The sequence below is a fragment of the Gobio gobio genome (genome assembly GCF_949357685.1).
Source record: "Gobio gobio genome assembly, chromosome: 19".
In the NCBI taxonomy this organism is placed as follows: domain Eukaryota; kingdom Metazoa; phylum Chordata; class Actinopteri; order Cypriniformes; family Gobionidae; genus Gobio; species Gobio gobio.
The window spans coordinates 6,111,469-6,136,931 of record NC_137112.1 but is presented as its reverse complement, the minus strand read 5'-3'; the positions used below and the strand labels follow the sequence as shown (position 1 = coordinate 6,136,931).

At 37.3% G+C, this 25,463-nt stretch overlaps 2 protein-coding genes across 23 annotated transcripts in view; both read right to left on the bottom strand.

The window, feature by feature from the left end:
- Positions 1–1,601: 1,601 nt before the first annotated feature.
- slmapa (sarcolemma associated protein a) overlaps positions 1,602–25,463 on the bottom strand; it is a 107,923-nt gene continuing 84,061 nt past the window's right edge. For 12 of the 22 annotated variants that reach the window (XM_079844540.1, XM_079844545.1, XM_079844547.1 and 9 more), the window contains 8 exons: positions 20,365–20,484; positions 20,214–20,288; positions 17,924–18,229; positions 11,548–11,665; positions 10,184–10,355; positions 9,961–10,095; positions 6,404–6,491; positions 1,602–1,948 (listed from right to left, as the gene is read on the bottom strand). In XM_079844540.1, coding sequence (XP_079700666.1) covers positions 6,408–6,491; positions 9,961–10,095; positions 10,184–10,355; positions 11,548–11,665; positions 17,924–18,229; positions 20,214–20,288; positions 20,365–20,484 — 1,010 coding nt within the window. In that variant the 3' untranslated portion in view covers positions 1,602–1,948; positions 6,404–6,407. The remainder of the gene's footprint in view (positions 1,949–6,403; positions 6,492–9,960; positions 10,096–10,183; positions 10,356–11,547; positions 11,666–17,923; positions 18,230–20,213; positions 20,289–20,364; positions 20,485–25,463) is intronic. The other 10 variants (XM_079844529.1, XM_079844544.1, XM_079844546.1 and 7 more) reach the window with 1 other exon arrangement.
- traf3ip2b (TRAF3 interacting protein 2b) overlaps positions 15,470–25,463 on the bottom strand; it is a 1,379,907-nt gene continuing 1,369,913 nt past the window's right edge. The window contains exons 12-13 of the mRNA XM_079844563.1: positions 16,938–17,603; positions 15,470–15,610 (exon numbers count right to left, since the gene is read on the bottom strand). The gene's annotated coding sequence lies outside the window, so the exon portion shown is untranslated. The remainder of the gene's footprint in view (positions 15,611–16,937; positions 17,604–25,463) is intronic.

The following is a 25,463-nucleotide window of genomic DNA, read 5'->3' as shown; positions in this document are numbered from 1 at the left end:
GGAATGAGAGTAAAGTTCCTAGACATATCGGCCATTTTCTGCCGGTCTTAGTACACGATGTAACTACACACATCACAACATGTAAATAGGAAAATGTTGGTGTTATTTTGTCACTTATTGAGCAGTCGGCTAGCTGGAGCCATTTACCTCCAGTCTTTGTGCTAAGCTAGGCTAGCTGGAGCCATTCACCTCCAGTCTTTGTGCTAAGCTAGGCTAGCGGTGGGTGCGTCAGACAGAGTTATGGTGTGTATGGACTTGTCTAACTCTAGGGGATACAGTGAATAAGCTAAAGTCCCAAAAAGTCGGCGCGTTCCTTTAAAAATGCATAAACTAGAACGGAGAACTCGTATCTAGATTTAAAATGAGGAAGGCAGCCAATGCATCATATCCTAAAAACCGGCTCCAGCAGCAAATTAGATATGACCAATATCATTTATATCCAATTTTTTTTTATTTCGTGACTAACATATTTACACACAAACATTCATACATACATATTTACAAACGGCCTACGAGCATTCATCTAACGTGAAGGACGACGGATATTTCAAATAAAAAGTCCATCATGCATTATGAACGAAAAGCTAGCCTTTCTTCCAGTGCTACAAGCTTCGCTTTTTTTTTTTTTGCATTCGTGGTCAAATCCATGTTGAAGCGTTCAATGGATTTTTTTGTTTGTTGGAGTATGACTTTCCAGTAGAACGACAAAAGACGCAAAAAAAAAAAAAAAAGTCCTTGACACGTTGAACCAGATGAGCTAGGCTTTTTGCTCCAAGACTGTTTATTTACAGCACAGCAGACAAATGTGAACCACACACCAAACACATCATTGGTTAATTCGTCTTCCTCCAGTCTCAAAGCAGCTTGCGCATCCAAATTTAAACAACTCATTCTGTTCACCCCCCGAAATAATTCACTCTAACCCATTTCTGTGCTTCACGGGAGTGCATCTGTGACGCTTCCAGCCATTTTAAAGCCATTGCATCCAATTTCATTCTGTAAGAAGAACCCTATTTTACAGGTAAGGCAGCAAAATCCCAGAGCCTTTTTCAGGAGGTACTGTAGGAGTTCGAATTCAGAAAAGACGTGAACTCAAATCCGACAGTGTGTTGGTAAAAAGCTACAACATTTGTTTTTTTGTTTTTTTAGGTCAACGCTCCGTTCCAGTTGACATCGACAATCCTACAGGTCAAAAACGTTGAATTTAAAAATCATCTAAATACTTGTAGTGTGTCTCTGACATGAACATTTGCTTATACATAATACAAGAGAAAACAGCCATAGAGAACAACGACATCACTGTGCTAGAAGCATGTCGGATTGAACACACGATAACAGCACGGATGACGTGAAATTTGGACTTTTTTCCCCATTCGAGATCGAATTGATACGCTGCATGAGTGGAACAAGAGTGGCACTTCAATGTGAACTAGTCCTAGTAGTATTTAAAGTAGGCACTTGGCCGCTCTGTGCCCTAGAGTTCAGATTCTCGTTTGGCTGTACATCTATTTTGGTTAGCCACATCTAACATGGAAACCCACAAGAAACAAAAACTTGCTAACAGAAAACGTGGTACCCATCCAAGAAAACAAACAAAAAAAGAACGTTAGACCTAGTTTAGGCCATTTTAATAATCAAAAAAATGCAGATAGATTATTTATTCTATAATATGCATTAGAACTTTATTCCCTCTTTCTTTCTATACTATATACATTTGCATTTTACACAGACATCGGGGCTGTAATTGTCAAAACGAGAGGTATTACGTTCAGATTTATGCCCGGACTAAAACTGACTGGGGATTGGACAGAGGGCCGTGCTTGGGACAGGAAGTGGTTGTGATTGGTTAACGTTCTCAGGATGAGCTCTTGGACAAGTTGGGATAAAGCACCACTGCTGTCACTGCAACCACGGCGGCGACCACCGGCATCCAGGGCATCCATCCGCTCTGAAACGAGGAAGAGGAAAAAAACAGCAGTGCAAATTAATAAAGGTCACGAGACGCACCAGAGCAACCAGGACAGAAGCACTGGAGACTGGAGCTAAAGAGACCCGAGACAAAGAGTTCAAGAAACACAAATAAATGGAGAGAAAGAGGGAGAAGAAAGCAAATATTTAAGTAAAACTGGGAGAACCAGTTACCTCACAGGAGTTATAAAGCAAATAAAAGCAAACACAGTGTTTAAACTCAAAGAAAGAAAAGCTGTTTAAAGGAACAGTTCACTCAAAAATCACAATTAAAGACATCATTTACTCAATGTTGTTTCAAACCCATGTGACTTTCTTCAGTGGAACACAAACTTTTGAATTTCATGCTGCTTTTTTCAGTACGTTAATCTCTAAAAAGCAGGCACGTGATCAGCTGAAGACAAAAAAGTAAAAGTTATGTAATTACATTTTTTTTTTCATAATTATGATTTAGTATGTCATAACTCTGGCTTTTCATCTCATAATTAAGACTTGATATGTTTATTTAGATTTTTATTATAAATATGACGTGTCAATTATGACCGTCATAATTTTGACTTTATTTCATAAATGACAGTCAATTCCAATTAATTATGACCTTTTTAATGTAATTTTACATTAAATTACATTAAATATGTATTTTCAACTTTTTATGTTGTCACCGCCTTTGCCATAATTATGACTTTTCGCCTTGCATCATTTTTTTATGACTTAATGTCATAAATTTTGAGTTTACATCATTATTTTGATTTAGTGTCATAATTTTGATTTTTAATCTGTTAAATATGACTTAATGTGTCATAATTTTGACTTTTCATATAGTTGAAAAGACATGACATGACATTAAGTGTCATTACTTTGTTATTAACTATATGAAAAGTCAAAATTATGACACTAAATCAAAATAATGACTGTCAAATGAGATGAAAACTCGAAATTTATGACATATTAAAGGAGCACTATGTAACGTCTCCGTCCACTAGAGGTCGCCTTTTCAAAACAAAGGCCAAGTTTGAGTGCAGAATCCTGGGACATGTGGTCTTCACCTCACAGCCGGTGGGAAAGAATCGGGATAGGACTCAGAAATCATGTGGATGTTATTATTAACGTAACTAGTGAAGCAGAGCAGGAGCGAGTGTTGTGGAGCTGAGGAACCGCTGGAGTGATTGTTAATGAGATGAACGCAACACGCCTCGCGAGCAGCGGGACTTTTATTATGCCACAGTCGCCTTGCAAGCAGCGGGACTTTTATTATGCCACCGTCGCCTCGCGAGCAGCGGGACTTTTATTATGCCACCGTCGCCTCGCGAGCAGCGGGACTTTTATTATGCCACAGTCGCCTCGCGAGCAGCGGGACTTTTATTATGCCACAGTCGCCTCGCGAGCAGCGGGACTTTTATTATGACACAGTCGCCTTGCGAGCAGCAGGACTTTTATTATGCCACCGTCGCCTCGCGAGCAGCGGGACTTTTATTATGCCACTGTCGCCTCGCGAGCAGCGGGACTTTTATTATGACACAGTCGCCTTGCGAGCAGCAGGACTTTTATTATGACAGTCACCTCGCGAGCAGCGGGACTTTTATTATGCCACAGTCGCCGGCGCCACTTCCGCTCCTCCGCTCATGAGTGTGAGGTAACGCAGCTCTGTTGATCATATTAGACACATCTGAGTGTGTTGATGATGGGATGGCGTTACTCTGTGCGTTCTCTCAGCAGCTGCTATGACACTTGTTCACACTGCAGTGAGAGTAAAGCGTTTCTGCAGAATAAAACCGCAAACCGAGGGGAACGCAGATATGATGTCATCGACAGGCCACGCCCTCACACGTCCCGGTTCCTCGGGTAAAATAGCATCTCACGATTTACAAATAGTTGGAAACATTTGGGATATTGTAAGTACTCAACTGAACAAAATATATAACACTGGCCTAGTGGTTTTTAGATATTTTACTGAAAAATGTTTACATAGTGCACCTTTAATAATAATAATATTTGTGGTGTCTTAATTCCTTTGATTTCAAATGTTGAACAATGTAGCTTTAATTTTGGCAGAAACCCACTTAAAGGGTAAGTTCACCCAAAATTGAAAAACATGTCGTTCTAACCCCGCAAGACCTTCATTCATCTTCTGAACACAAATGAAGATATTTTATATGAAATGCGAGAGCTCTCCCTCCATAGACAGCAACACAACGACCACTTTCAAGGCCCAGAAAGGTAGTGAAGACATTGTTAAAATAGTCCATGTGACTCCCAGGGATGCACACGGGTGAAGGTTAAAAAAGGTGAGAACATTGCGTGGATAGAGAAAACATTCTCCGAGGTCAGGATATATATTTTTATATATATATATATATATTAGGGCTGGGCAAATTAACGCGTTAACGCGGGCGATTAATTTTTTCAGCTTAACGCATTAAAAATATTTAACGCAAATAACGCAGCGTCCGTTTTTATATCCATTTTTGCTTAGCGTTACATGATCATCACGCTCTTATTCATGTAAATGCTTCCAAGCGTGACAAGACACAAGCGAACGCGCTGTATGCCAATGTCCTGTGTGTGTGTGTGTCAGTGTCCTGTCTGTGTGGATGCGTCTCATGTCAGCTAATCAAGGGACACACACACACACACACACACACACACACACACACTCGACGCATAGATAGACTCGCGTCAGTTTCCTGCTCACATCGAGTGCTCTTTTGCTCTTGAACAAACAATAACACAGAGGATTTTGAGTATTCTCATATTAGAGTCTTAAATGAGTTAAATAACGTCTTAAATGAACTTAAAGAGTTGTGAGGAAATGAGATGCGCGGGAGAGCGCGTGAGATCCGCGGCTGTTCTTAAAGTGACAGTAGCACTGATGATGCCTGTCATTAATGTTCATCAAAAGAACAACGGGAAGAGAGAAAATTTTAGCTTTAATGATGATTCATCTATATTTAATTTATTATTTATCCAGTTAAGAAAGATAACGATTACATTTCTGTATATGTATATCAGGGAAGGCCATGGGTAAGATTTATTATTTTGGGTTTATGTAAAGATTGTTTTAAGTTCACTTAAATTAAAAGTTGTTTTTTTTAAAGCCTAATAAATGTTGAAATTGGGAGCTTTCAGTTATACTGTAATGTAACGTCATTAATGTTTCATAGACACTTTAGTATCAGTGATACTGGCCTTCATTCATAAAAATATGACAATACAACACATATTTAAAATATGCTGTCTTTAAATTGTTTATACATTAATTTGGAGAGTAACTGAAATTATTACAATATCAAAATATTAAAAACCTAAAATATTAAAAACTTGCGATTAATTTCAGGAAAAAAAAAAAAAATTATATATATATATATATATATATATATATATTCTTCATGCTCATTTCTAGACACTATTAAGTATCTTTGCAATGCATCTGCCTGAAAACTAATTCTAATAGGTAAGAGGTAAAAAAGTTTTTGTTTTATGTAGGGAAAAACAACCCAAAAAAAGGATTCAATAGATGTGGGAGTTGAATGCATAAACAAAACAAAACAAAAAGAAAAGGCGACAACAACCAGATAAAATGATAAATGATAAAAACATCGCAAATATGGCCGCCGAGTGAACAGACTTTCCATGATAGGGACTTTGAAGAAACCCACGATACGCAACAAAAACACAGCTCCGATCATGCCATCCTCCATGCTTTAGTTGTTGAATGCCACCCTCAAATGCTGGCCCTATAGAGGAAAATGTTGTTCTGGGGTGAAAGCCCCTTATATGGCATGTAAGAACCAAAGGCATTTGATGCCACTGATAGCAAAACTTTCTTGATATGCAAATGCATGAATGAGCTACGTCAAAAAGGGGACTTAAATTTCAGTATCAGTCATATGGACTACTCTATGATTTGACAGCCGCTGATCACTTTATGCTTTCATTGCATGAAAATGAGCAGCATGAACTTTCTTCAAAACCTCTTCTTTTGTGTTCTTTGAATGATAGTAAGTCATAACGGTTTGAAACAACATGAGGGTGAATACATGAAAATGTTAATGTTTGTGTGAAATATGCCTTTAATTCCATAAAAGTAAAGAAGAAAAGCAAAAGAAGATGAAATGATGACCAAAATGCCCCCACAAAAAGAGAAAAAAAGAGAAAAGGAATCCAAAATCCCCAAATGCAGAGATTCATTTGACCATTATAGCGACCCAAGCAAGACAGACAGTTGATGTGATTGGTTAGTAGGTGATTCTGGGTGGACGAGGAATCGGTTAAGAGTTCCCCACATGTTGCCAAGCACCAAAAAGGGATTTTGGGGCGAAGCGGGTGCAGAGATGACGAATGTGAGTTTGCCATGCACAGGTCGTATATACATGATGATATATACAGTGGATATACAGGAGACACACAAACACAGACTCAACAGGAGCGTGTGTACCTTTCTACCACAACTGGCCGAAGCACCAATACAGCAAAGCCAGGAATAGACCGATGAAAATGGCTTGGACAGGCTGCAATATGGATGGCTAGAGGAGGGAAGGGATATTACAAATAAAACAAAAAATCAATCTTCAAACTATTCAACGGAAATCAGGCTGGGGGAGTCGTACAACTACAACAAACATAAATACATACAAACAAACAAAAAAGGGTGCAGTGGGAGGAACCGTTGAGAAATCAACACAAACAAAAAGTATCAAACGCCCCAGAACCACAAACACATTTGAACATCTAGAAGCGTGACGTCAGGAACGAGGACAGTGTTCAAGGCATTAAGAAATCACAGGAAAGGAAAAACTGGTTATTTGCATTCAACTAAATTTATCTACAATCTGTTAAATTTACAAATCAATGACAAAGTGATTGTGACTCCAATCAGCAGTGTGCAAGGGATTGTACTGAGGGAATTGTGGGATATTAATGTGAATTACAGTTGTGTGTAGCAAATCGTACCCCCCAAAAATGACCAAAAATCAGCAGTAAACTATATGAAAAAATGTGTCTAAAAAAATTCTCCTCTTGGGTCATGATTAAAAAAAAAGTAGAACCCTGAAAGTGAAAATGCTTAAGTCTTTGAGGGGTTAATATTATAAATATAACAATATATAACAAAACAAAATGGAGATAAACATCAATATCCAATGATACCTTTTGGGAATTTCTGTTTGAATAACAAACCATTTGAATGCACATGTGATCCGTGCTGGCAAAATGAGTCGGGAATGCGCACGGGATAATTTCGAGCTATAAGCAAAACAAGTGAAAAATGTCAATTTTGGTCGAGTTCACACAAAAACAAGTTAATTAAAGGGATAGTTCACCCAAAAATGAAAATTAGCCCATGAGTTACTCGCCCTCAAGTCATCCTAGGTGTATATGACATTCATCTTTCAGACAAACACAATAAGAGTTATATTAAAAAAGTCCTGGCTCTTCCAAGCTTTATAATGGCAGTGATCGGTTGGGTCGTTTTTGAAGTCCATAAAAGTGCATCTATTCATAATAAAAGTGCATCCATCCATCATAAAAGTGCATGCATCCATCATAAAAGTGCATCTATCCATCATAAAAGTGCATCTATCCATCATAAAACCGCATCTATCCATCATAAAAGTGCATCCATCCATCATAAAAGTGCATCTATCCATCATAAAAGTGCATCTATCCATCATAAAAGTGCATCTATCCATCATAAAAGTGCATCCATCCGTCATAAAATTGCATCCATCCATCATAAAAGTGCATCCATCCATCATAAAAGTGCATCTATCCATCATAAAACTGCTCCACACGGCTCCGGGGGTTAATACAAGCCTTCTAAAGCGAAGTGGTGCGTTTGTGTAAGAAAAATATCCATATTTAAAACTTTATAGACTAAAATAACTAACTTCCGCAAGTCGAATTGTGTATGGCTTTCCACCGGACGTTCGTTATTTTAGTCTATAAAGTTTTAAATATGGATATTTTTGTTACACAAATGCACCACTTCGCTTCAGAAGGCCTTAATTAAACCCCGGAGCCATGTGGAGCAGTTATATGATGGATAGATACACTTTTATGATGGATAGATGCACTTTTATGATGGATAGATACACTTTATGATGGATAGATGCACTTTTATCATGGATAGATGCACTTTTATGATGGATAGATGCACTTTTATGATGAATAGATGCACTTTTATGATGAATAGATGCACTTTTATGATAGATAGATAGATGCACTTTTATGGCACTTTTATGATGAATAGATGCACTTTTATGATGAATAGATGCACTTTTATGATGAATAGATGCACTTTTATGATAGATAGATGCACTTTTATGATGGATGGGTGCATTTTTATCATGGATAGATGCACTTTTATGATGAATAGATGCACTTTTATGATAGATAGATGCACTTTTATGATGGATGGGTGCATTTTTATCATGGATAGATGCACCTTTATGATGATAGATGCACTTTTATGATAGATAGATGCACTTTTATGATGGATAGACACACTTTTATGATGAATAGATGCACTTTTATGATGAATAGATGCACTTTTATGATGGATAGATGCACTTTTATGATGGATAGACACTTTTATGATGAATAGATGCACTTTTATGATGGATAGATGCACTTTTATGATGAATAGATGCACTTTTATGATAGATAGATGCACTTTTATGATGGATCGATGCACTTTTATGATGGATAGACACACTTTTATGATGGATAGATGTACTTTTACGGACTTTATAAACGAGGCAACCATTCACTGTCATCATAAAGCTTGGAAGAGCCAGGCCATTTTTAATATAACTCTGATTGTGTTCGTCTGAAAGAAGAATGTCATACACACCTAGGATGACTTGAGGGTGAGTAAATCATGGGCTAATTTTCATTTTTGGGTGAACTATCCCTTTAAGCCCTTATCTAGTGATCCGAATGCTCCAAATAGCAATTAAACAACTAAAAGTATCCTAATTTATAAGTTTACTGAGAGGAGTATCTTTCATTTGTCCATTAAAAATGCAGTTTTTCCACTGCCCGCTTCTCGCCGACTGGCGCTTCCCTTCAGCACAAGTTTGGTATTGTTGTAAAACGCAGCATTCCAACTTTGTGAATATTCAAAGCGAATTCTCGATGGCATGAGTCTGAACCAATGAAATGTGATTTTCTAACTCGCGCTGACTGACAGATCCGATGCGTGCGCGATCACGATACACACAGAATTACAGTATTTCAAAATATCTGTCTTGGAGAGTATTCACGCAAACATCATCTGTTATGTCTAAAGTGAGCGTTTGGTTAACTGTTGGAGAAAAACACCTGATGTGTAACATTATATTAGATCCGTGCGGTACAGTAGATCTTAATATATAGACTGTCTGTTTCATTAATGTTAATCAAACAATTGTGGTATCACGGGAAAAAAGTTGAATATATATTTTTTTCCTATAGATATGGGTTTTGACTTGGTGTGTGTCAAATTTGGTGATATTACCAGGAATTTTAAGGTATTTAAGATGATTTTGTTTTGGAGCTTTCAGAAAACATGAACTGGATTTTCTCAAAATTGACTCTATCGACTCCAAACAGATGTAGCTCAGTCCTTTTTGGTCTGATTCGAACAAATCAAACATCATTTTGAGGGTTTTTAATAGAGAATGTGACAATTTCCGACTCATTTTGCCAGCACGGGTCACATATGATGCCCACAAATGCTCTCTCTAACTTGTTGCACCTGAAAATGTTGGTGTTAGCAAGGAATATCTGCCAACAACTCACAAAATCGTGCTGTATGTGTGTTCTGCTGTGTTTTCCAGAGCCGTGCAAAACAGCGAAGTAAGATCTATCACTGGTTGCTGACAACCGCATTAAATGGCGTAATGTATTGTAGACGACAGCTAATTAAATGAAGTATAGTATATGCTGAAATGCAGTGTGTTCAAGGCTTATTTTGTAGCATTGCAAATGAAACGTGCTGGTTGCGAGACTCACACTGCTGCCCTTCTCTTGCAGGAGTTTGAGGTTGACCTTGCACTGCTCCAGCTCATCGTTGATGGAGTATTTCTCCTGCTCCGTCTGCTCATATCGCTGCCGGAGGTCTGACAGCAGATTCTGAGTGTCGTCGTACTAGAGAGAAAGAGAGACATGCAAACGTACAAAATAAACAACGTTTACGGTCATTACTGTGCAAAACTCTTTCTGAAGTTGATCGTACCTCCTTCTGCAGGTCTCTGGTGCGACTCTCTGCTTTGGCCAGTTGCACCTTCAGTTTGCTAGCGTCCTGTTGGTGCTGGTCTTGTATCGAACCCAGTTGATTGGCCAGGTCCCCCTGGGATTTCTCCAGAGCGTTTAGGCTGCTGCTCAGCGTCGCACTCCGCTCTCTGGAGCTGCCATACAAAGAAATGAAAACAAATACTCTTCTGTTTACATTCTGTAGAGTTATACCAATTAATGGAATAAATGCATGTCATGGAAGGGAATGTTGTAGAGTGGATGTGAAGCTTTAGGACAGATGAGCTCATAGCGAGTGACTTAGTAAATGATAACGTAAGCACACTGAATAGGGACGCTTAACCCTCTGGGGTTCTTCATTTATGGGTCACACTCAGGACCTTCGGGTCAAAAAGAAGGGCGGGATTAAGATAAAAAAGATTTGAGTAAAATCAATGAAATATATTTATGTTCAATATTATTTTTTCTTTTCTTTTTTGGTGTTTTGAGATAATTTTATGATTTATAATTAATATTTATGCAATAATTATGACCCATTTTTTCCCATTGAATATAATAAAAAATTTATATATATATATATATATTTTTTTTTTATTAAAGCTGTATTTCATTTTAGAGTCAAGCCTAGGCCTCATGAAAGCAATTTTTTAAATGAGATCGGTGCCATCCGGTGGACACATTGAGCATTTTTATCACGCAATAGCACATTTTTACCACTATAGTGGATCTTGCGTTTTATTTAAAAAAAATAAAAAATCGTAGCTTCATCGGAATGGTCCGAAACTTTGTGACTTTATTGGTACTTGGTATATGAACACCCCAAAAAATTGGGGACAGGATTTGAAAAGTCTAAGTGGTCGTAAAAAAAAAAATAGTCACACTCAGGACCTTCGGGTCAAAAATGACATTAATTTCCTATGGGGGTCATTTTTGACCCGAAGGTCCTGAGTGTGACTATTTTTTTTACGACCACTTAGACTTTTCAAATCATGTCCCCATTTTTTTTGGGTGTTCATATACCAAGTACCAATAAAGTCACCAAGTTTCGGACCATTCCGATGAAGCTACGATTTTTAACATTGTTTATTTTAAAAAATTTGGGTCAGAAATGACCGAAGAGCCCCAGAGGGTTAAGTATAGGACTTCATTACAACGGTAACCTGTGAAGATGCAGTTGTTGTGTAATGTGGCGAGTGATTCAATCATTCTCCATTTAAGAGAGCAGGTTTGGACAATGTACCAAAACATTTTAAATCCTGGTGACTCACTTTTGTTGTGAGAAATGTCTAAATGACACAGTCAAAGTGGCCCTGTTGTGAATGGGCTGTTTGTGTGCATGTGACCCACCTGTCGAGCTCATCCTCTAGTCTGTGGAGCTTCTGCATTAGCGTTGTCTTCTCAGCCCGAAGACTGTCACATTCATTCTGCAGACCAGAGCACTCGGCCTGAAGCTTCTCCAATTCACCTGACAGAAACAGAGGGAAAATTGAACACCCCAAATTAGGGATGCGCATTTCAAGCAAAAAGGATATTTGATGATCGCTGGAGGAGAGAGAGAGAGAGAGAGAGAGAGAGAGAGAGAGAGAGAGAGAGAGAGAGAGAGAGAGAGAGAGAGAGAGAGAGAGAGAGAGAGAGAGAGGTCTCAGTCTGTATAATAACAAACTGTTCAATTCATTAGGGAATAGGCTATATAACTCTAGCCAAATAAATCTGTGTTCCATCATGTCTGTACACGTTTGTGATGACGTAAAATGAACGCAAAAGCACCAGGGTTCAAGTTGAGTGTGAAACCAGACCAACGCTGCGGAGGCGCAGGGAGGAATCACGCTCGGACAGCAGCAAACATGCCCAGTATAAAACACCCTGAGAGTTGATTGACAGCTTTTAGGAGTGTTATTGGCAGAGCCACCCTCTGGTTACATGATCGCGGTCACCACCCACATCAGCACCCAAAACATGGGGGATTTTTTCTAGACGATAATCACACAACCAGTGTTAATTTTGACAGCATATTTTGATTTAGTTTTAGTCATAGTCTTTTGACTAAAATGCCATTTAGTTATTAGTCATATTTTAGTCACCTGAATTGTTTTTAGTTTTAGTCGACTAAATATCATAAGATTTTAGTCGACTAAATCTACAGTAGATTTAGTCTCCTAAAATCTAATGAATTTAGTTAAATTGTAATACATTAAGCATTTAAGTATTACATAACCGACTGTCACTTGAACTGACATTTTGTTTTTGACATTAAAAATACACAAAAGAGATCTCAATTCACTTTTTTGTTTGTTTTTAAAAACATCTATATAGTTTTTATAACTTTGTATTTCTGTTTTAGTTAGTATATCATGTTAAGCTAAAGCTTCAAATAAGTTTGTTTATTTATTTTTTTGTCATCCAGCACTAGTTTTTATTTAGTTATCGTCTCGTTTTCGTCAGTGAAAAAAGGTTGTTGACGAAAATTATGACGAAAATTATTCATCAACGAAATTAACACTGCACACAACCTATTCGATATTCTATAATTAAATCAACTAACTGAATATTCGATAATTGCGACTCATCCCTAATAATATATATACACACACATTAGGGCTGGGCAATATGGCCAAAAAAGAATCTTGATAAAATCTTTTCATATCAGTCGATATTGATAAATGTCAAATATTTAAGGCAGATTTTTGCTCCTAAGTAAAAGTTGTAGAAACCAGACTGCTAAATGTGTTTTTAAGCTACTTTTTATTGTCAGAATATGACAAACGCTTCACGTTTTTGAATTTCTTACACTTTTCCAGTATTTTTTATTTTTATATTTTTTAATAGAACAAATGAATGTCTTAGTTTCTGCATATTCTAATAGGTGGTATTGTTTCTAGTCATGAAACAGGTTTGTGTTGCCTGACTTTGGCATATATCTTCGGCACAGTTTGCAGTGCAGTATAAATGCACAAATTCTATAGCTATATATTAATAATATAATTCAATTCTATATGAATAGAATATCCCACATTTCTGCCACAGTACCATGGTGCAGTTAGTGTTATCCATGGCAGTGGTAAATCCATGGTAAATTATGGAGATTTGTAGATTGAAAAGCCTTCTGACTGTATCATTTCTCCTGTTTGTTTAAATCAGTTTAAATAGTTTGTTCTCCTAGTTTAAATCACAGAGACGTGTGTTTTTCGTTGAATGCACGCGTGTGCTTCTCACTGGATCTCACAGCGATGTTTAGTGCTCGCATGACCGAGGCCGATGCGTTTGGACTTTGACCCGAGCGGATCAATGGTTTGTGTGACGGTTCAAAGGAGTAACAATTCGTGCTATCTTTTATCGACAAATTAGTCTTTGGATGATGACTCAAGGTTAGTTTCACTTTCGATTTAACGTTCATTGCCGCTTCCACTCATTTTTTCCTTCTCGCATATCGAGTTTTCTTTGCCAGTATAGCGTGTACTTTTGATGTGCAAGTTAAAAGCTGCACGCTGACTGGCTGTTGTCGTGTTTATTTTTGCTGTGTGATTGGGTGTTACAGTAATCCATATCGAGTAAAAATGTCCAGAGCTTATCATCGTTATCGACATAAATTTTATCGCGTTTCGATATGATATTGTTTATCGGCCCAGCCGTAATATACATATATACATTTCACACAATAAAATCTAAATATAAATCATATAATTGAATACAGTTGTGGTCAGAACTATTGACATCCCTGGTAAATAAATAAATCTGTATTGTTTATCCTTTGATCTTTCATTCAAAACAATTCACAAAAATCTAACCTTACATTGAAGGAAAGTAATTGAAAGAAATCACATTATGAAATAAATGTTTTCCTCCAACTTAGATTACTGTATGTAATGTAAGTTAGAATAAAGGCAAAAATCTGACTTTTTTTTTCACTGTATATATATTATATGATTTTTTTTAAATAAAATCTCTTACTAATTAGAGAGAACCAAAATTCCAGCCGCTATAAATTACAATATAATCCAAACACAGGCTAATTGAATACTGGCATATTCTGGCTTTCAGCCCAGTGTGACTTTTTGGTTTCAAAATGTAATTTTTATTTTAGTATATCACTACTATAAATTTTAACCTGTCATGTGTTATTTTACTGGATGAGATTTTAGCCTAACATGGATTTAAAAGATCTCAGAGGCATTGTCAAAACTCTTTCATATACATTTTTTTCTGTGAAAAACAGAACAAGTATCTAATAAATAATAAATAAACCCAGCAGGATGGACGATAATAAAACGGTTTCCGTGACTCTGGGCGACACATTAAAGAGGGCCTGGAGAGAAAGACCCCAGTGAGGCGGCCAAATTAAAACCGCATGTGTGCGTTCTCAATATGTGAAGAATTCTTGTGTAATGAAATGAATGTTCTGGAACTTAATGACTAGAACAAAATAAAAGTAGGCAGCACAGCAAATAAACATTTAAAATTACATCGATTTGATAACCATAAAACATACATATTACACGTTGCCTGTGGCATGTTTGTGGTCGTCAGATTTCTGAAATATTACATATTCCTGTGATCAAAGCTGAATTTATCATCATTACTCCATTCTTCAGTGTCACATGATCCTTCAGAAATCATTCTAATGTGAGGATTTTGATGATTTTTCTAAGATTTTCTTGATTGCTAAAAGGTAGGGTAGGTAAGAATGATCTAAAACACTTTTGTCCAAATTTGTTTAAACTTTCTTTATATGTCAATACATAATTAAAATTTAAGTACTCTAAAAAAGAGAGTATAAAAATCGAGTGACTCTAGACATTTTAATCTGCAATAAACACCGCTCATTATTTTCGTTCGGGCCGAAACAAGTGATTGGCTTGGGCGACTGTCACTCTCTCTCGCGACCATGGCTACCGCCGCTTTTGCTCCAGGATCTGCCCACATGCGCCCCAGTGTTGCCAAGTCGGGCTACTTCAACACTGTTGCCGCGGCTGTTTTTCATGTCCGTGGGTTGAAGCGACCCCAATTATGTGATATTTTGCCCCGGGATTTGCAAATTTTAGCAGGCAGCTCTACCAAAAAGACACATATTTTACCCCCGAAATGCGATTTTTACCGGAGAAACACGATTGGACTTGTTTTGGGCTAGTTTTGAGTAGCAATTGGGCGGATTTTGTTTTTGAAAACCTGGCAACCCTGGCGCACCCGTTTGATTTGAAGAGTTCACGAGGCTGTATTTCTGCCAGACAGGTAATCTTTCATTTTGATTATACATTTTTTTGGTTTATGTTTTCATGAAGCATGTCTCACTAGCACACGTAGCTGCCTAATATAGCTAGCATAACATTACTTAGCATAAAGTTACAATGTTATAAACTTAGCGAACCATTAGTAGAGATGATAAATACTCAATATGCTTAGCTCAAGTTGATCGCTGTCGTCAGGGACGTCGTTAGGCCTATTTTAGGGGGGCTGAAGCTACCCCAAAATGTTCCTAAGCCCCCCTAAATGATAATAAGAACAACAATAACAATTTGATTTATCAATAACCGTATCCTCATTCATATTTACACGCAACAAATTATATATATCCAGCTACAAAAAAATAGCCGAAAAGTCGGAAGTTGGACAGAAGTAGCCTAACAAAGAGTCGTTGTGCTATGAAGATGATGCACCGTGTCTCGTTGCATTGGTGTGAACTGTGGCAGCTTTCAGAGCGTTGCAGACCGGACGCGCTACTGCAATGAACTGCCTGGAGGATTCATCTCGTCTCGTCGTTACCAAGGTTATAACCGTTAACGAAAATTAACGAAAACTAGGTGGGTTGTCGTTAACTGAAATAAAAATAAAAACAAGGCATTACAAAAAAACGATAACTAACCAAATCTGTAATGTGTGTTTGGCAAAACTAAAATAAAATTATAGATTAAATATCCTTAGTTTTCGTCTTTATCAATGTCTTTCATAGAGCAAATAACTTTGAGATGCATTTCCTTTCCCTGCGTCTCTCACTCATGCTGTCTCTCTCACATAGCCTACACGCGCGCCACACACACATACACATGCGCGCCACACACACATACACATGCGCACACGCGCGCCACACACACATTCACATGCACACGCACACGCACACACCGCCGTCTTTATGAGAACGAGTGTTCGACGTTGAAAGCAAGTTCGCTTAAGGTTGGTATCTCGTGAACACCTTTACACAATCACACAATAAAAAAGGTGGTATAAAAATATTTTTAATTCAGAATATAATTTTGTTAGTGTGTTAATGTCGACCCAAGAAGCGATTGCTACTTTAGAAAGTTTGAGGTAAAATGCACTTGGGTTGTCGATGTCAAAACACTATAGAAGCTGTGATTAAAATATTAATAATGTTATGTCATTAGGCTATTGTATAGGGTAAATTTAATATAGGGTGTGAAAATTGTACAGCTGTGGTATGTAGCCTAGGTTTGGCTCAATTTAGGTTTAGCTGTATATTTGTATTTTAGCTCAAAAATGGGTTGAATCCATGCGGTTCGGTGTAATTAAATAGCATTCTGTGGACTACTTATCTTATATAGAGAGGAATAGTATGCTATTACTTTATCATACATTTACATGAGCAGACAGATAGCATTTAAGTCATTGCTTAGTAACTCATAAGTGTAGCTCTAGATGTGAGTGCAAAGATTTTGCAAACGCAAGTTACAAATACCCTGGGGGCTAAGCCCCCCCTGTCTTCCAATCCTAGTGACGTCCCTGGCTGTCGTGTTGAATTTCGCAAAATGTAACTTTAGATAACAAAATGCATGTGTAAAACCTAGTACACCGCATCCAGGAACTTTTTTTAGAACTAAGTTAGCTTTAGCTACTACCCTCTGTCTAAACTCTTTTACCATCTTCACCGGGAACTTTACCTGCACGTTTATTTCGGCCCTTGGTTTGTTTTTATATACTCTACCAATGTTTACATCTTGTATCTGTGTGTGTCGTAGACACTGTGTTGTGTTTGTATTTTAAACTTTACCAGTATCGTTATTCTAGCTTGATAGTGAGTACTAAAATACATCTTATTTGTTTATATTCATAATGATAAAGTTAGATTTTTTTTATTACATGTGATTCTGACATGATGTCACTACATGCACTTCTTCTCCGCTCGCCTCAGGTGAATAATGCGTCAGCTGAGCTGATCGCGGTGGGCGTAGCGCGTTCATGTGTTTTGGGGGCGTGGCTTTGGAAAGAGCCCAGAAGGGAGAAGGTGGAGTGAATGGAAATAATGAGCTGTCTTTAAAACAGAGGTCTACAGACACTCAATTTGTATACTTTCTTTTTCAGAGTACTTACATTTTAATTATGTATTGATATATAAGGAAAGTTTAAACAAATTTGGAAAAAAAAGTTTTTTAACCAAATCTTACCTACCCTACCTTTAAGAGCATTAAAATAGGAATCTTTTACTCAAATTTTCAAGTTTCTTGTCAAGACCATGAATGTACATAAACAGAGGAAGCAGTTGTTTCCAAACAGGAATCAAAGGCGCTAAACAAGAGAGAGATCAAAGAACACCAGATCAGTGATGATCTCAGCTATTGTTCCTCTGAAGTCAGCTTGATTTATGGCATCCAGAGAGACAGAAAGCCAAACAGCACATCAGGGACACAGCAGGTTCACCGCAGGAGCTGTAATGACGAAATGCTAAGCTGGCCTGACTGCTGACCAAAAGTGAACGGTGGTGGTGTGTCAGTACCTTGGAGTTGGCTAGCTCTTTCCTGGTGCTGGCTCTGAAGCTGGAAGCTGGCCTGCAGGTTGCTGATCTCCACTTCATACTTTGCTGCCGTCTGTCTCCATTTATCCAGTTCTGCGGTGACGATGCTTAGGTCTCCCTGCAGGGCGGCGATCTCCCGTTCCCGCTCCGCAGTGGCGGCCTCCATGGCGTGCCGGAGCACCAGGATCTCCTCCTGGGCGCTGTAGAGCTCATCTCGGGTGGTGGAGATAGTGTTTTCCCTCTGCTCACGTAAAGCCTCCATGTCCGTCTGGAGCTTCGCCAGTTGAGCTGGAGAGAGAGATGAGTTACAGTGATTTTACCATGATTGACGGGTGGTGTTAGGTCTAAAGTAGTGATGTGGCGGAATTTCAGCAATGGAAAAAGTATTTTTGGTTCCATACGAAACCGTTTTGGACGGCCGAAATCATTTTGATGAACTGAGATCTGTTGAACTGTTGAATGCAGAGCACGTCTCCCAAACAATAACTCACAATAAGCATTGTGCTTTCTTACTTTAGATATGCAACAAAGTCTGAGTTTTCAAATTCTGTCAATTTTATAACAAAGTTCAATAAATGTTGTTTTGGCATGACGGGTCACGGTAGCGCCTCAGTACAAGCGGCACGAGAACCGATCATCTTTTCCTCTTTACTACTAGTTATAGCACGAAATAAACATGAACACCAGAAGGTGTGTTAAAAAAAAGATACAGTACAACTGAAATGTATCATGTCTCATGTAATCAGTAGGGCTGGGTATTGACACAAATTTCACAATCCGATTCGATTTCGATTCACAAGCTTGCAATTAGATTCCGATTCGATTCAATATCGGTTATTTTGGATTTATATCATCAATACATGGCAAATTTTCTCAAGGAAAACAAATCTCTTAACTAATGCTGTAAACTATGGGAGTCAGTTGTAGCCTATAGGCTACATTAGCCTACTATTAAAGGTAAAAATGAACTGATTTGCATACAAACACTTAAATTAGTTATGTGTTAAGGTTATAATATTAACTTTACAATTACATAATCAAATTTCTACTCCAATCTGTTTTTTGACATATAAACATTTAAATGGCGGTGGCTGTCATAAAAAACATGCCAGATTTATTCAAACATATATTAAATATATAGATTATATCAATTGATTACATAAAAATATTGTTATAATGAATATGGTGTCTATATTTAGCAAAATGCTCCTCTCTAAAGTAAATTTTTCAAGCTGACTAACGAGTTTATGGACACTGGATATGGTTTTTCTGAGGTAAATGTGATGTCACATGACATTGTTTACAAGCTGTTTTATTCACACTATGGTTGAAACACTGATTGAGCGATTCCATGTGACATGATACAGATTTCGGGAAGTTGTCCTGTAGCTTTTAACACACTTTCAGATGCTCATTCGTGTTTATTTCGTGCTGTTACTGGTATAAAGCGGAAGAGAAGATCAGTTCATGTGCACTTTGCGGTGCTGGTTCTCTTGAGCTGAGCTGCGTCAGAGCGCCGAAACGGTATTTATGTTTTTGAATTCTGTAATAAAATGGATCATTTTAAATCTGAGACTTTGTTTCATATGAGTAGTAACAAAGCACAAAGATTATTGCGATTTATTGGATGGGAGGAGCACTACAATGCTCCGTTCATTCATCAACTGAAAACAGGATGACTCCTCGATTCTTGGGATTTCTCAATTATAATCCAGAAATCAATATTTTTTACCCAGCCCTAGTAATCAGTGTTTCAACCGTGGAAAGATGTCAATAAATCAAGTCACGTAACATTACATTAACCCTACATTTACAAAGCCATTCAATGACCATGGCTTATTATTAGCTAGAAAAAATTCATTCTAAAGGAGGAGCATTTTGCTCAAATATATGCAAAAACGTCCTTTATCTTTTTACTTAACCTGCTGTCTTAATTATTTAATGCATGTTTAAATAAAAATGTCATCAAAAGAAGCTGCCATGTTTATATAGTAAACAACAATTATAATTAAAATGTTAATATAAAAACGTAATGCCTTGTGTGCAATCTAAATGTTTATATACAGCTCAGTTTTTATTCGAGGGTTGATTATTAAATTAATTTAACTAATTGATTGGTTTTTTATTTTTATTTGTTTCAGTAATTTAATTTCGGTGCATTGCTAAAAACTAGAGGTCAACCCTCTAAGATGATTAGTTTTTACAGTCTGAACTCTCCACTTTATAAAGAGATAACACCACAGAAATGTGTGTAAGCGTTTGAAGGACTCACTCTGTAGGAAGCGGATCTGTTTAGCAGATTCTTCAGTCTGCTGTCGGTTGGTTTTCCTCTCCTCCTCCAGCAGGGCTGATGAGAAAAAGACGTTCAGTGCAATCATGACACTGGGTTATTGATGCTGAATCACTATTACACCCTGACGTACCTTGAAGCTCAAGGCATTTCTGTTTGCCGGTGTTGGCGAGCTCCTGGGCCTCCTGCAGCTCCCTGTGGATGTGTGGAATGACCTGCTCCGTGTCTCCAGCTTCCAGGTTCCTGTCCATTTCTACAAACACACACAGAGCAGATGGAACAGTGAGGGAGTGTGAAGAAATAACACGGCTGATATGAGGTAAAAGACAACAAGAGAGATAAACTGACCTAATGAGTGAAACCTTAAACCCCAAGTGTTGCATTTACAGTCCAAAATGATTCAGAAACCAGATATCTTTCTTTACTAGTGTGTGCAGGACTCTAAGTTATCTGACATTATTAAGATGAATTTGTTCTGACACAGTTTAACTGAGTGCTTGTCATATTTTATTACCATTTTCTTAACTATAGCGAATAAACTGTGATAATGTGAGAAAATGTGTAAGGTGTCTGAATATATTTTGGTTTGACTGTATAACCAGTGTTTCTGCAGGTTTCACAAAGTCAAATTTAAGACCTTTTTAAGACCATTATGAATTAAATTTAAGACCTATGTCACGCAATAAAAAAACGTACAAAGGAAATTAAGAATCACAAAATTACTTTCAAAGCAAAATAATTAATTTATTAGTAAACTCGACCTTCCTCATAGCTCATTCCCACCAGGATTGAATAAAAAAATGTCACAAAAAATATTATATACATACATAAAATTTTTGGGGGGTTAACTGATTTTGTGGTGGTCATTTCCAGAAATGTGCATGTTTTTTTTTTTTTTATAATTAGGATGCCACATTTACCATATTAATATGTTAGATGCCCAATAGTCACATGAAAATAAAAGGTCCAGTGGTGTGCTGCTATCGAGCTTTAATAACATGATCGCTTAAAGTTGGTAATATGACCAAAATCATACAAGTAAACCACATCAATAAGCAATTGCTTAATAAGTAAAAAGTTCTCAAAGTAATCAAGTAAAGGGTGTGTATTTGTGTGAATTTAATCGCATGTGTGTAATGTGTGTATTTAATCGTCCAGGGCCAATAAGCCTAGAAATAGGACAGAATCCACAGTCAGAATGACATCGGTCAGTAACGAACTGAGTTTGTGGTTTATTAACTCTTTTTTAGTGCTATCAGGTATATCACACTTTTATTTGATCATTATGCGAGATGGCAGGTGAGAAAGATTCGTCTTCGCTTTCCTGATTGCAGAGCTGGAAGAACTGGAGAACTGTCAGCACTATAAAATCCGTTTGATGCGTCTGTGGTACAATCCGAAAGAGACTCGCGCCAATAACACAGAAGCTGATTGGCTGCAATATAAGATGCATGTTGGTCTCATTTGTAGTTGTAATACAGCGAACTATAGTTGGAGTAGCGAAAGAAAGAACTCCAACGCCCCGGATAAAACACACACTGAAGCGCTGCGGGAGCATTTCAATGAGCAATAGAGGTAGCGTTACATGGACCTGTTTAAAATGATTTAAGACCTAGAACTCAATATTTCAGCGAATCTAAGACTTTTTAAGACCTAAAATTTTGATTTAGAAATGTTAGACTTTTTAAGACCCCGCGGGAATCCTGATAAGTCCTGAATGATACCTCAAATCATGCAGCTTGTACTGTATTGATACTGATGTATGAATTGTTTCACAACTAAACATGTATTTAGGAACTAGGGCTGAATTTGACCTAAAATCAAAATCTTGATTAATTGAACATTTTACCTTGATTTTTTTGTTGTTGCTTTCCCTTTTTTTGCCCTCATAGTTCACTGATAAGGTTTGTACTGTAAATATGTTCAACTAGTAAAGGTGGGATATTTTCTTCTAATGAAAAAGTGCATTTCTTTGCGATTTTAAAACACTTGAAGGAAACGGTTCACTTTCAGCAGTTATTGTCTATGGGGCAGATTTCTGTTTGTTGTACATCAGATACAGATACATTAGCACAGTTGGCCTATGTGTAATATAATATAATTAATGTATAATATATTTTATAAAATAGGTCGCGTTATGAAAAAGCGAAGCGAAAAAGCTGTGTGAAAGGGCCTTAACATTGCAACATGCGTTTTTCACAGCTGTGAAACATTGTGTATTCTAAAAAAGTGTTGCTGCTACACTGGGTCTATGAGAGCTAGGGGACCTTTGAAAGGAAAAGCAACTGAAAAAATAAATTACAGTTCCTAGAAAACTCATCTTTTCACCGCCTCAAACTGCAAACATATCAAATAACATTTGTGTGCTAAAAACGCTTCTCCCATCGGCTTTCCGTGAGCGTGAGACCAATCCATCACGACGGATCAAAACGCTGTCCAAACATTAGGAGCCACAAATGATTCTGTTCGACCCCATGGGAAGAAACATCAAGCACTAAAACTTGATTACTGCAAAGCAGAATCAAGATGCTTGTTCAGAATCAATTCATTATGTGAAGCACAAAGCATTTCTGTGTGCTCGGTCCGTCAGTGAATGACAAACAGGCCAACAGAACTCCTAAAACGCATCGGCCTATAGACAACTTAAAGCCTCTAATGGAGGATCTCCAAACGGGCCACTGAGATGACCCGCACCAGGCCAAGCAAAAGACACATTAGACACGTTCTCCCGTATGACTTCACCCCGAGCAAACGTACATTCGCGCCCCTGCAGTCTCTCTGAGGAGCATCCAGTTGGTCTCTCATGTGGTCTTGTAACAACAGGCTTTTGGGAAACCTCCTCTGACCATAAACTGATGAATGTCCCCCTCTCTGAACGCACTACAGATGTCGGTGAAGTCATGTGCTAATTTAAGGGCCGGTAATCCGTCATGATGTCAGACGAAGGGTGTTTACTGCGAGCGAGGGAGTAGCTTTCAGGCAAAATGATGTAACGAACTTGTCGTTTCTGAAGTTTTGCCATTCATTTAATGAGAGGGGGCATGAAGTGGTGTGTAATCTCATTCTGCTCCTCCTTCGGTGATTTCATCAAGAGCGTCTCAAAAGAATTTTATGGCTGAGATTGAGTATCACAGCCATATAAGGTTACATAAGTTCAGATAAGTCTTCATTAAGGCAAATGAATAACCCGTGCCAGACGCCCCAGTGTAGATGCAATCTTGGAGAGAATTTTATAGCTGTTCAACAGCGCCACCAAGAGGCACATTTTGATATACAGAACAAAAGCTTGTTGGATAAATCAAATCAGAAAGCAAAAGCAAATGTCTTATGATCCATATCAAATACAGCAGAATTCTGACTGATAATAAACTCAATTAATATGAGTATCTCTGTGTAGTAGTTCTCAATCAGGGGTCGTGATTCACTTGTGGGCCATAAAATGGCTTAAAATTATAATATGTATGTATATGTAATGTATATATAATATAATATATTACAAAACAAGCATAAGCAAACACAGCTAAAAGCAAAGATGAATACCGACATATTTCTTAAACCATTCCCTCTTTTTTATTTAAGAACCAGTGTTCTTGCTGTCTTGGGAATTGGAAAAGTTAGATTTTTAGACATTTTTCAAAATTTCTGGGAAATTTATAAAATCTATAAAATTCATGTACATTTCTATAATGAATATAACCATTTTTTTTAAATGCTTTGATATATTTTATTGAGTATAAATTGCTGAGAAATGTATATTTGTTAGTTTAAAAAGTAAAAAAAAACAGATCCTATAAATCATTTAAACTCATTATTGAACTATGAATATTCAGTTCTTAAAATGTCATGAAATTATTTTAATATAATTAAATTTTAACTTTTAATTTCATTATTTTAATATCTCACTCCTAGTTTATATAGATAAAGTTTGAAAAAAGTTAATTTTTTAAGTGAGATTTTTAGACCTTTTTAGAAAATTCAGGGAAATTAATAAAATCTGTAAAATGAATGTACATTTCTATAATGAATAATATTTTTGTAAATGCTTTGAAATATTTTATTGAGTAGAAATTGCTAGTTTTGAGTTTAAAAAAGTTTAAAAACCGTATCCTATAAGTAATTTAAATATATTATTACTTTTAATTTCATTGTTTTAATATTTTAAAAGTTTGAAAACATGCAGTTTTGTACATTTTTTTAATATCTTAATATATATTGAATATTGTTTTGGTCAGAAATGTTGAGAAGTACTGATTTAATAGGGAGGTAAAAACTTCCCTTGGTTACATTACAAAATTAATAAAATGTATGCAAAATCATTTGTGCATATTAGCATGACAGGCCACATTTACATAAATGCATAGTGACCTAATGCACAGGTCCGATGTCTGAGGTCCACTGATGACGCTAGCGCACTTTCCTACAACAGTTACATCATTAGTCCTAGCGGTGTTTAGGAATAATAGAATCTATCCAGATTTATCCTTAATATCATGCATGCTGAAAAGAAGTGTAGAATAGCCCACCTTTAATCAAGAACAAAGAATACAGGAAGAGAAAGGCAAAAAGCGTCTCCAATGATCCTCAGAGGTGGCAGCACACGTCACTCTGGTCCTGGCCGCCTCTGAGTCTGCCTGGCACACACACTACGCTTCATCAAGAGTGCCCACAAACAATGAGGTGCTGAAACTGGCACTTCCTCCCAGATCCATTAAACAAGAGCCAGTGCTCCTTATCTAACGTCCCGTTAAAGGACATGAGCTCACTGAGATCACGAGAGCCCATTTAGACTGAATTAAACCAAGCGTGATGCAAGTCTGAACAACATTTTTGCTCAATGAGATCTTGCCTAATTGGTAAACAGTTTAAGAAAAACATGGGGGAAAATTTGAGTTGGTGTTATTCTGAATGGACCAAACCAACAGTTCCTAAAATGATGTGCTGTGTCATCTCTCTTACTTGGGTAAACCAAGCCAGGTCATACGACTCTAGAGTCACGTGGCCAAGCTAAAGCTACACAGAGACTAAAGTCTACAAACAGAACTGGGCATTTTACGTGCTCAAGCAGGAGCTTAACAACTTTTAAACATCTTTACAAGTGTCATATTCTACTTTGGTCAAATGTTTTCAACTTTAAAGTCCATTTAGTGTTATTCAGGGTGTTTTTTGCACCAAAAACGCCCATTAAATATAATTTTCCAAGCTGTTTGTACTACAGTAGGGTTTCTGCAGGTG